This window comes from Mauremys mutica, chromosome 10 (assembly GCF_020497125.1).
Source record: "Mauremys mutica isolate MM-2020 ecotype Southern chromosome 10, ASM2049712v1, whole genome shotgun sequence".
Taxonomy (NCBI): Eukaryota; Metazoa; Chordata; order Testudines; family Geoemydidae; genus Mauremys; species Mauremys mutica.
The window spans coordinates 40,547,421-40,560,155 of record NC_059081.1 but is presented as its reverse complement, the minus strand read 5'-3'; the positions used below and the strand labels follow the sequence as shown (position 1 = coordinate 40,560,155).

The 12,735-nt window shown below is 36.6% G+C and overlaps 1 protein-coding gene across 4 annotated transcripts in view; it reads left to right on the top strand.

The window, feature by feature from the left end:
• Window positions 1-12,735, top strand: part of OLA1 (Obg like ATPase 1) — a 180,066-nt gene that overhangs the window by 117,789 nt on the left and 49,542 nt on the right. For all 4 annotated transcript variants that reach the window (XM_045032555.1, XM_045032554.1, XM_045032558.1 and 1 more), the window contains 2 exons: window positions 4,388-4,468; window positions 4,748-4,845. In XM_045032555.1, the coding sequence (XP_044888490.1) occupies window positions 4,388-4,468; window positions 4,748-4,845 (179 nt within the window). The remainder of the gene's footprint in view (window positions 1-4,387; window positions 4,469-4,747; window positions 4,846-12,735) is intronic.

The following is a 12,735-nucleotide window of genomic DNA, read 5'->3' as shown; positions in this document are numbered from 1 at the left end:
GTAGCAAGATGATGTTTATACATGAAGGTTTTAAAACCTTTGGAAGAATCTGACATCCTCATTGCAAAAGATTTGCAAGGAACTGAAACCTTGATGAGACCACACCCTGCTCACTAAGATGGGCTGTTACTGACCTGTATCAGAATTCCAAGCCTGAGAGAGAGAGAGAGAGAGAGGAGTGCAAATATGTGGCACTCCAAACAGTTGTGTAAAACATCGCATTATTCAAATATACTATATTTGCACTGAAGTGTACATTTTTTGTGATACAGTAGCATCAGAGTCACTAGAGCTGTCTGTCTGTGGAGTCAGGAAGACATTGCTTCACTGAGACTTTCAAACCTGACCTGTAATCTTCACAACTGCAAACTTATTCCCTTCCTCCCACCCCCACGATAGCTTACATTCTGCAGAAATTAATTACATGCCCTTTCAATTTCCAAAAAAAAAAAGCTTCCCATTTTCCGGTGCCAAGTAGACGAGTGAATTTTTCAAGCCAGGGTTTAGTCCTTGATGCTGTACAAAGTATTTGGCACTGAGAGAGATTACTACTTTCAGCCACCCAAAGGATTTAGCAATGTTTGCACATACATACATGCTTTTTTCCTCACCTGATGGATCTGATTAAGTTTATCAAGACATTCTGTGAACTAGTAGGTGTGGGTATATTAATTCACAAAATTATGAACTGCTGAGATTTATTGGGTACAGCATTCAACTCATGGTTAAAAATCTTTGAATTGGTTGCTTTGCTTTCTTAGGCAAGGCAGGGAACTCCAGAGCTCAGCCCTGGAGGACATGAAGATAAATGAATGTACAGTGTTTGGCACTTCAGATATGGCAGGCTATATATATTTCCAAAGATGCTAAAAATATCTATTGTCAAAGATAAAGTGCCATTTTTTAAAAATCATGTGATATTTGACTTTTTCATAGTATTTGTATTTCCTGTATATTTAACTATTGTGGGCAGTAAGTGTGTGTGTTTGTTTTATTGTGGTATGCACTGTTGCATCACTGGCCCAATTAAGAAATAACTGTACACGTATCATTGAGCAGGGAGAAAGAGGTCATTCCTCCAGTGAAAGAGTTGCATCAAAGTGGGAACTGGATAGACCAGACCCGATAAAACAAACTAGGTCATCTGTCTGTATTTCAGTTTAGAATAGTGCTAAGTTAACTAGGAGGGTGATTAAATATTTGTAGATGAATGTTATTATTTTAACCAACTAAGATAATTGCTAGATTAAAATTTTTAGGCCTAAATAAAAGCAATTAATTAAACAACAAATTATGTAAAAGATTAAATATAATCTGAAAAGCTCTCGTTAGCTTTAAAAAAAAAATTATTTGACCCTAGAACACTGGGTCAGCAGGTGAGCAAGAAATATGTGAAAATAGTTGTCTTTGTTCATATCTCATCACATGACCATGCCACACTTGTCATTCAAGGATTATAATTTAACCTGGGCTCTGGCATGCATGCTAGTGAACCTTAATTTAATTTAGCTAGGCCTTTTCTAAATTTGCAGACTACCCACTTTACTTTACACTCAGTATCATTTCATCAGTGAGAATATAAATTTGCCTGGTATGACAGAGATACTTTATCCGTTTTTCTTCTGTAAAATTTTCTGAGATCAGACATGGAGGAATGTCATGTTTGTTTGATTTATTTTTATATTGTTTTCTGTTGCTCCATTAACTTGTGTGTAAAATAAATAGGCTTCCAATTTACATAACTATATATACTGTAGGGAACTCTTATTAAGAATTTTATCAGTCTTTAACTTATGTTAAGAGTTTAAAATTAGGCACATAATCTGAAAAATCACACAAATCAAAATGGATTTAGACATGTAATTTAGGCAGCCAAGTTTTTAAAAAAGTGATATAGTGACTTCCTTCTGTATGTTTTCTCTATTACTTTTTTGTAGATTTGAGAGGGATCTGTAGAATACACTTATCTTTCAGAGAGGGTAAAGCTACTTGCTTCACCTGTATTTAAAGTTATCTGGAGGTTCTAATCCACTTACCTACCCTTGACCTTTGTGTCTTTTGCTGGGATAATCGGGGGCTAGGTCAGAAATAAACTGAGTATACAAATTTTGATATATACACCCTCACTCAAGTACAGGCAAGTTCAAAAACTTAGCTAATTGGTTCCAAAAGACTTAAGTATGGCTGTACAGAAAATACTACCTCCAGAGAACTCTAATTTGAATTTAATTCCTTTCAATTCTTTATCTCAATTTTGGTGTAATATGTTGCTACTGGGGAAAACTGTAATGTCAAAAGCCTTTGTGATGGGGTTTATTAGTATATCCAAAATATTTTTAAAATCAGAAAAATTATGCAAGCAAAAGGTTCCTTCACTAATTAACAAGATTGGTTGAGGAGCTAATGATTTTTGATGAAGCAAAAGCTGAGAAATAGCACTTTAGCCTTATAGCTTACATAAAGTAGAATCTTTCCTTATCTATTTTTGTTGATTAATTAAAAAAAGAAAAACACATAGGGCTAAAGGATAAGATAAGATGGTACTACTGTTTTCTTCTTTATGTATAATCTTGTTGCATGTCTCTACATAAGCTGTTCTGGCCACTCATCATAGTAACCAGCTGGGCCATTTCACCTGCTGGAGCCATTAAAGAGGACTCTCTCCCCCTAGATTAATCCCCTCCGACATTAGTTTTTTGCTCTGACAACTGGAGCAGGCATTCAGAATTTGCAGGTGGCCAGTGTGACACACATAATTGCCTACAATTTTAGGCAATGAATAAAAATGGTCTACATTACTTGTCAAAGGTTGTATATGCAGTGCCAAGTGAGATCTATGGGAAGCCTTTTAGGGTTTAAAGAACAGTTAATAGCAAGGCACAGTGCTTTTTTAATCATAATGCATTTGTAATATAGCACTTTGATCTTCTCCTTGTAGGAAATGGTGTTACATTAGCCACTTTTAAACATTTATGAGTGAAATTCAGTTATAGGAGAGTAAAAGTGATTATTCTTAGTCAGAACATGTTAGATTTCATTAAAAGTTTTCTGCTTGCCCCTTCCTTGTTAAAATCTGTGGGGAGTCCTATTCCTGGAGGGTTTCAAATCAGGATCTAAGCATTTAGAAGAGTCTTTTCCTTGTTTTTCCCTAAAGCAACTGCAAAACTGGGAAAAGAAGGTATACTAAATAGCAGAGCTATTTATAGCTGTTTTATAAATCTGTTTAACCTATATATCAGTAAGAGTAAATACTTTGTGTGCTAAAGAAAAATTTTGGGAATAGAATTTTGTATGTTAAATATCTAATTGTATATCACACCAGTTATAACTTTCAATAAATGCATTGTTTAAAGCATGACCATAAATTATCTACAACAAAAAATAGATGACTCTAAAATGCACTACTCCTAGAAGAGCCAAGTTTGACCTTTCAGACCCAAGAGCCTTTTATTAACACCTGCCTGTAAGGAGAACCTTGCCACACGCAGCTTTCAGATTCAGAACCACAAAACTGATGAGGAAAGGCTTGAAGGGTTCAGTTTGTGTCACTTGCTGTTTGCCGTTTCCATTTCACAGATGATTAATCTTTCTGTGAAGAAAGGCCAGAGAAACAAAGCACATTGGGCTCTTCCTGTAGTTACTCCTTCTGAATGCACACTAGCTTGCTAACTAAAAGGCCTTTAGATTTCCTGCAGAGAGAGATGTTCTGAAAGTGAATGCAGCTGGTTGGAGGTCACCAGTGCAAGGCTCTTGCCATTGTGTAATGGAGGCTTTGGCAGGTTTCATTTTTTAGGGGAGGGAGAAGGTGTTGGCAAAAAAATTAATGCAGAATAAATAAGGTTTTGGATATTTGAATTAATTTCTTGAAGGGTGGATCATCAATAATAGGCTCAATTTCTTTTGCTAACAATTTAAAAATATATATTCACTCTGTTTTTTCCTCCTCCACCCATTCCCCTTTCTAAATAGCATGTTTATATTGTATGTGGTCTCACCCACTGGATGCTGAAATGTTACATCTTACTGAGTTTGAAAAGCAATCTAAAATGCCCTTGGATTTTTACATCGGTTTTATGATCTCTACTCATTTGGGGAGGGTTGCTACTAAAATACTGTGTACTTAACTTTCTAAGTATAAGTGTGTTGTATTAATATTCACCATTGCTTTTTAGTGACTTGTTTAAAATGGTAATATATTGTTTTAGCTTCTGAGATATAATTTGAAATCATTTTCTTGTCTTTTTTTAAGAGATGTTACCTAATTTTTAATTTGAGTATGTATTGTGTATTTTGGTATTTTTTGCGTATGGAAAATAATTGTCTGGTATCCAGCTGAGTTTGTTCTTCATCTACTTTAATTACTTTGTTTCTTCTTAATCCTGCATAGGACATAATGTGTAAAATCAAAACCTGGGTAATAGATGAAAAGAAACCTGTGCGCTTCTATCATGATTGGAATGACAAAGAGGTAGGCTGTTATCCCATCTTAATATTTCTACCTGTTATTGTTTTCACTTGGTAAAAACATTTAAATACAAAAGAATCCATGAGATTTATAGAGTATTGATTGAATATTAACTTTATCAGTAGATTTTGTTTATCGAAGTATACTGTATAGATTACTTGAAGCAGTTATTTGCCCTTTCAGAAATACAATTAATAAAAAAAGAAACCGAGTTTGAAAATGTTGTGTTACAGTAACTTCATTCTGTGTGTTAAGATTCTACCTTTATATTCTCATTTTTAGATTGATGTGTTGAACAAATACTTGTTTTTGACTTCAAAACCAATGATTTACTTGATTAACCTCTCGGAAAAAGATTACCTTCGATGTAAAAACAAATGGTGAGTTTGCTTAGTTTTAATATATAAAATTCACTCTTGTCTTTCATATTTCTCAATGGCACATACTTCACTATTCTTTAAAAGGACATAAGGATTATTCTTGTTATTTTACTTAATATAAATCGATACCTTTTATATTTACTATAGCTCCATAAACGTTCTGCCTGAGTGCAGTGGTGATAAAAAGCAAATCCTTTCCCCTCCTTCAGTTTTTACATAAACTTAACTGTGAAGAAAATAAATCCATTTCAGAAATGAACTCAATCTGGTTAGAAACCATTACTTTCCAATAAAACTGGCTTTTTAAACATTATTTAACACTGATTATTCATATAATTGCTTTTCATTTGTTATGTGCTGAAAGAATAAAACTATTTAATTTGTAATGTGACAATTTTTTTGTACTGTGGCATTAATTTAATATTGAACACTTCAACAATACACTTCCATTTACGTTTGAGTGCCAACAGTGCTTGGCATTGTTAACACTTGTGCGTAACACACAAAGGAAGACATTTTACAATTTCCTTGTACTATTTAGGCCTACTCTCACATACTTCATGTAAGCAGTATTTTTACCTTCATACACGGTTTTTACTCAAACAAATATTCTTGTTGATGTCCAAGATGACGGGTGGATAATGGTTACAGAATAAGGCTCTATATCAGACACATAGTGAACTGGATGAAGATCCAGTTCCAACATGGTGAAAATACTTCGGGTTTCCATTGTTGAAAAGCACAGTGTGTTAGCTTGTCATAAAAAATAACAGTTAAGATAGACAATTGGATTGGAGAGGAGAGACCGATTAAATATTATACTATAAGGAAGAATTAATGACAACATACTTGTTCTAAAATTTACAACAAATTTTATATAGTTTACAAATCTTTAAAACACTTTAATTGTGAGATTTTTACGGTTTTGGGATATAAATGTATGTTTGTGAACAGAAAGATGCATTAAGTCATCCAAACAAATGAAAAGTATCTAAAGCAAAATATCTGAATCCTCCTAAAATACACCTCCTGTTTCTCCCTGTACTTCATTAAGTACTTAGATGCACATGGTTTCAATTTTCCATTAAAAATTCTCATTTCCATATGATATCAAAGAGCGAGAAGGCTTTAAACTGAAAAATAAACATTCATAGACTGGAAGCCAAAACAATAATTAATGTCAGATGGTTAACTCCAATAAATCATTAGAATAAATTTTCTGAAATTACTGCAACTAAAACGGTCTTGTTGATACTACTATAAGACTCTTGTATTTATGATAAGGAACTGAAATTAACCTCTCTGAAAGTTTATATTTTTGAAAATACAGACTTAAAATTGAAACTTGGCAGAAACTGTGATAGCTAGTCCTAAATTTCTCCGTAGTCGATCAGGAATAGAATTTTTAAAAATGTATCACCTGACAGCGCAGTAAATCTTAACTGTTCTAATTTAAGTGCAAATGTTTGAAGCTTTTGAGGCTCACTATGACAGTACAAAGTTTATTTGAAACTGGATGAGTCAGTTTCCAAAAGGGATTTTCACACCTGTATTTGGATGATTACAGGTAGAGTTCAGTGGCTCTAATTGTACAGTAAATACCATTTCCCAGACCCTAATAGTAAACAGACTACTTGTGAGATGCCAGTCTGTGATTTAGCTGTTGCCAGACATCCCCTGTTTTTTGAGACACCAGTTGTGGTGGAGATATGGTTATAGCCAAATGAAAGCAAACCTTTGTATAAATTACAATTTTTAATTTGTAAAAATCTGGATGTTTGAATTGGGAAGTCATATAATGAAATGATTTAACCTTTTTTCTGCACAACTAATGATTTAAGTTTTTTTTTTAAAAATTCTAGCTCTCATGAATGTTATTGTAATTGTAGCTGAAAGATCAAAGCCTGGGTAGCTGAGTGATGTTCCAGAAGAGAATTTACCACATAGCCATTTTCAGTACAGTTTCTGCCGCCTGCTGTTCCTATTTTCCCTCAAGCTAGCCATTGACTACCCCCTGTGCATCCCTGCTCGTAAAAAATGATTGAGGAAGTATTTGTCATGTATTTATGAGTGGGAAACATTGTGTGATAGGGAATGGCATCTACTGGAGCCAGAAAGATTGCCATTTTCCTTCACTGAAGCATTCTTATAGCTTTAAATCCACAGTTTGTGCAACATAGCTTTTGCATTAAAGTACAGAATAAATTTTTACTGAGAAGGATGCTAACGGTAGGCTTTTGTCATTTATGGCAGTGCAAACAGATGCAAATGATTAGTATATATTTTACTGTGAGATGCCTTTTAATTTGTGATTTTTTGTGTGTGTATGTGTTCATGTTCTTAATCTGAGCTACATTTGGATTAATTGCTCAACTAGCCACAAAAAGTTTTTGGAATATAATTTGTAATATTATTGTAACAGAGTTAAGGTTAATGCAGGAAATCAGTAATATTTTCATAGTTTTTTCAACAACTAGAAAAGTATTTAAAGCATTAGCAAAGAGGAGGGAGAAGATTTTGATTGTGGATGCAAGGGAAAACTAAAATTCTCTTTATTTTAGTGGGTCACCCTTTCAAAATTAAAGATAATTTTAATTGCTAATTTAAAACACATTTAAATGTAAGTGGTAATGTTATTTTTCAATCTTAGAGAAGAAGAAAACACGGTGAAAGATAAGACTATTGTCTGTTTGAGTAGGTGTATTGACCTTTTGAAAGATGTAAAAACTGGAATGGCTTCAAGCAGCTACTTGCTGGTTTTAACAGTGTTGAATTAGTCATTCAGTTGATTTATGATTAAGACCTAGCCCTTGAAGAGAAGCTGCTATGACAGCTGTGTTAGTTGAACTTGTATTATGATCAGATGACTGTAAGGGTGAAGTTGTATAGAGGAATCCACTGAAACAATTTTTATTACATATTGCTATTCTTTAAATGAATAATTAAAGTAATCCAAAACCTTTTTAAATTCCTAATAATTTTATGGGGAGCTATAAACTTAACACTTTCTAAACATCTAGTTTTACTCAGATCAAAGGACACTAAATACAGCATATTAATTTTCAGTTAAAACTGCCTACAAGCAGACACAGGGCATTAAAATTGTCAAACCTTCACTTAATTAAGGGTGTAAATTTCAGTCTTGGCATATTTGGTTCTTCAAGAGGGTCAGAACATATCCATTTACGAGATACATTGAACAAAGTAATATGCGAATGTACTTTGCTTCAATATATCTGTTGGTTTTGATATGTTAAAATGTTTTTTTCTCCAACTTAACATTGATAAAGTGTGTATATATCAAAATTGTAGAAATTGAACTTTGGACCTGAACTTCATTTTCTACCAAGTAAAATTTTCTTGTACTAATCCTTTAATGATGTTTTCAAGCATTTAATACTGTAAATTGAGAGTATTTTCTAATGTTTATTTTCCTACTTCATGTAACACTTAATATTTGGGATAAACAGTTTGCAAGAATTCCTCAAAATTGATTTGTGAGTGCTAATCTTTTGTGATAAAACTCAGATTTTAAAAACTTCTAGCGTGAATATGCCGGATCATAATTTCAGAACTGTATTTCAAAAATTCACTACTACGAATTTCAGTGATCTATGAGCACTAGTTGTTGAATAGCCATTGAAAGTCAATGGGAAATAGGTGCCTAACTCCCTTAGGCCCCTTTGACATTCCCAGGCCATTAAAAATAGAAAAGACTTAAGAATACTTGTCATAAGTGCTCTTACATTATACCAAATTTTCCTGCATTGTCATAATATTTCATACCATGCAAGTAAGCTTTCAAGCCACTCACGCCATTCCTACCACCATCAAAAATTTTTGTTGGATAATTGCAAGGAGTCTTGTCATTGTCTTATTTGATTAGTCCTAGCTTGTGAGAAGTTAATTAGTGAAATAGCAAATTACTATTTTCATATAGCATGTGTGTGTGTATATATACGCACAAACCAATAATAAAAATTATGTATATACTATATTATGTAAATTATATTCATATTAATAAATGTTTAAGGGCAGAAAGGGACCATTATGATGATCTAGTCTGGCCTTCTCCATATCAGGCCATATAATTTCAATAGTTTAGTCTATTTCATTATTCCATATTGTCTCAAATGTTTTGACTCAAAAATAGAGACAAATAATTACACAGTACCAGGAGAGAAATGTGACGCAGAGAGTGGGTGATTCAGCAAATAGGGAATAGTCTTTAACCTAGAGATCTACAGTTTAAATTCAGCCTAGGTCAGTAGGAAAAGAAAGTTATTATCTGATGGTTGTTTAAGAATTGGTGAATCTCAGTCTAGTTCCCATTTAAACCCTGTTCTGAAGTCAGAATTATTAGTTTTATAATGGGCTTGTCTAGAGCGCTTATTACTATAGTATATGAGTGCTTCACATATGTCCGTTAATTTATCTTCACAATGTCCCTATGAGAGGATTGGTATATATATGAGGGGGGTGATATTACCCTCATTTTACAAATGGAGGACTAAGGCACAGAGATCGAGGTTGAAAGTATCTGCTAATTTTGAGTGCCCAATTTGAGACATCAAAGGCCTGATTTTGCAAAGTGCTTAGCTTTGCATATCACTTCATATGTTAAAAGCACAACTCCCATTGAATTCAGTTGCAGTTGTGAGTGCTCAGCACTTCTATAAATTAGAATCAAGAGTCTCAACTTGGGCACCTGGAAAATGAGTCCATAGTTAGGCCTGGTCTACACTACACAGTTAGGTCACTGTAAGGCAGTTTATGTTGACCTAATTATGTCAGTATCTGCACTCTACAGCCTTGCTCTTGCCAATGTAAGTGCCCTACTACTCTGATGTAATAATTCCATCTTCATGAGAGGCATAGGGGCTTCTGTCGGTATAGTTAGGGCGACACAGTGTCTATGTAGATGCTGCATTACTTACATTGGTTGTTGGCTGTCTTGTCAGGAGCCATGAAATTGACAAGAAATCCAGGCAGCTAGAGCCTGGCTCCCCCCCGCTCCCCATCCCGGCTTTCCTGGAGAGCTGGATGGCTGGACCCCACTCCCGGCTGGGAACTGGGGCGAGAACCCTGGGGGGCTGGACCCCGCTCCTAACAGAGAACGTTGGCTGTCTTGTCAGTTTCACAGCTGCAGCCATGAACAGGTGGGGAATGAGGAAGTGAGAAGCCCCAGGTGGCTTCTCCCACTCCCAGTGGGGAACGGGGAGATGCGGGAAGGGCACAGCCCACTGTGAGCCTATGGGGCTGCCGGGCTCCCAGCAGGGAGCTTCCAGCGGAGCAAAGAGACCAGGCTCTCAGCTCCCCACAGAGCCCATCTTAGGTCGGGGGAAGTGCTCCTGGTGAGGACATGCACCACGGCAGTAATTACTTCGGTGGCTGTAAGTCAACCTAATACAAGTCGTCTTAAGTTTCTAGTGTAGATGTGGTTTAGATGACTAGCCTAGCATCATCTAGGAACTCTGTGGCAGAAGCAGAGATAAAATCCAGTTTTCCAGGGCAGCATTTACCTGTCTTAACTATGGGACTGTCCTTCCTTAAATCCCATGTCTCATTTGCTACATATCTTCCAGCTGCTCCTGAGGCAGGGGTTCCACACACGGTCTTCTTTATTACACAGCCCTGATTCATCCCCAGAGCAAATCAATCTTGCATACTGAACAAGGCAGTGGCCCCATGATAAGAATAATTAAATAATTAAAAGTAATTAAAGTCTGTATCAAATGTATACACACAAGAAGGCCACGTTAAGCTTGTGTCTGTGCATTGTCCAGAGACATCCAGGAGGATGCCTCTTAGCACGATATTGTCTGGCTCAGGAATGGAGAAGCACAGAAGCATGGAGAAGGTCCCTTCTTGGCCTTCCCATGACAGCAGGAGACACTCGTAAGCATAATGGCAGATTTCCCTCTATGTCCACCTCTAAGAAGAAGGATCCTTCCCTGCTCCATCAGAGTTGATCATGTTGTTATGGCCATATCTCAAGGACTCAGTCCTCTAAGCCTCACGGTTGTCCAGAAGGTGCATAATACCAAGACTACCTTGGTACCAGCCTCCATGTTGTCGGTGGCACTGACTTTGGTACTGAGCCACAGTAAACACGAGGCCCCAAAGCATTGGGAACCATTGGTTCTGGATAAGGACTGTTGGTGGGAACCCACATGCATTATTGGTACTGCCTCAGTCCTGCAAGGAATCACTGATAACTAAGAACCTCCCCACAGTTGCTTCGGTGGTACAGGTAGACAAAATTCCATATCCCCCAAAAGGTGTAGAGATGTACATTGTTCCAGAGGAGCCGCAAACTACTATTGATGCCACCTTCACCTATTTTGGTGGCGTCCTGACACAATTTTCCCACAATTGAAGGGTGACAACAATGGCCAGTTGAGTGCTGGATGTCATCCATTCCAGCTATACTGTCAAGTTAATCTCCTCACTCTCTTCAAAACCCCCTTCCCTGTTCCTTTTCAGGGGCTGCTTGCACAAGGAGATTCTCCTGCAAGAAATAGAATCTCTTCTGGGTGCAGTAGAATGAGTACCACCACAATGTTAGGGAAAATAATTTTATTCAAAATATTTCCTGATTCCTAAGAAAAAGGAGGATGGAAACTCATTCTTGACCTCTGCTGGATCAATGTATTTATTCACAAACGGAAATTCCACTTGGTTACACTGGACAGAGACAGTTTGTGCACAGCTCTCAACATGAAAGATCCATAATTCCATGTGGATGTCCAGCCTTTTCACAGAAGGTTTCTCAAGTTCCTGGCAGGTCCCAACCACTAATAATACAGGATGCTTCTGTTCGGCACTCAGAGTATTTACAAAGGCATTCACAGTGGTAGCAGCAGAGGCCTGTCATAATGGCTGTCTTCTCATACTTAGTAGACTTGCTCCTGACAGGCAGGTTGTGACATTCCCCCGGGTACAAGTTGGATTGTTGGACAGCTATGTCCCTTCAACTCTCCAATTGGGGTGCCTTTTACACTGCTTAGCTGTGAGAACAACCACTTTTGGTATATTTGCATGCAGTCTCTAGGATGCAAAATCGCTCCCAGCTGAATCATGAGTGCTTCTAGCCATCCACTCCTGAATTATATTCCAGTGATGCCTGCAAATTTCCAGTCCCAGATTTGTCGCTAGAAATGTGCGTCTTGTATTGCCTACGTCTTTCCTTTTGTGCAGTACAAGTTCATAGAAGATAGTCATTTCATTAATAGAAGATGGTATGCACAAACCATGTTATCTAAAATAGAGGTTCCAGATACTTCAATCCAAACACACACTGGTTGAGATAAAACAATAAAACGGGTTTATTAACTACAGACAGATAAATTTTAAGTGATTACAAGTAATGGGACATAAAAGTCAGAATTGGTTACAAAGAAATAAAAAGTGAAACACTAACTTAATAAGCTAAATGAATTCCAAGCAAGGTTTTTTTTTTTCACCACATGCTTTTACTAACTGAACTCTTTCAGTCGGGATCACCACCCCGCCCAGTTCACTGATGCTTCCTTTGTCTTTCAAAGGAAGTTGTTGATGCCATGACTAAAGATGAGGGGAGAGATGAGGGGATTTGTCTCCTCTGTTCTTCCTTCTTACAGCCTTTCTCTTCTTTGAGAATCCTCTCCAGCTCGGGTTCAGGCAACAGCAAGACTGTCTGCCAAGATGTACATTTCTTGCTCAAACCCTTCTTCCTGCCAAAGAATGGCCACTCAACCTGGTAATAGTCCACTTGATTATGTTGACACCCGGCTGAGGTGCTGGTTAGCCTTTTGTCTATGAGGAACTGGCTTGGGCTGCTTTTGTAAACTTGGAGCACGTCTCAGGAATGTCATACAGAAAAATCTTATAACTTTACGTAAAATGTTG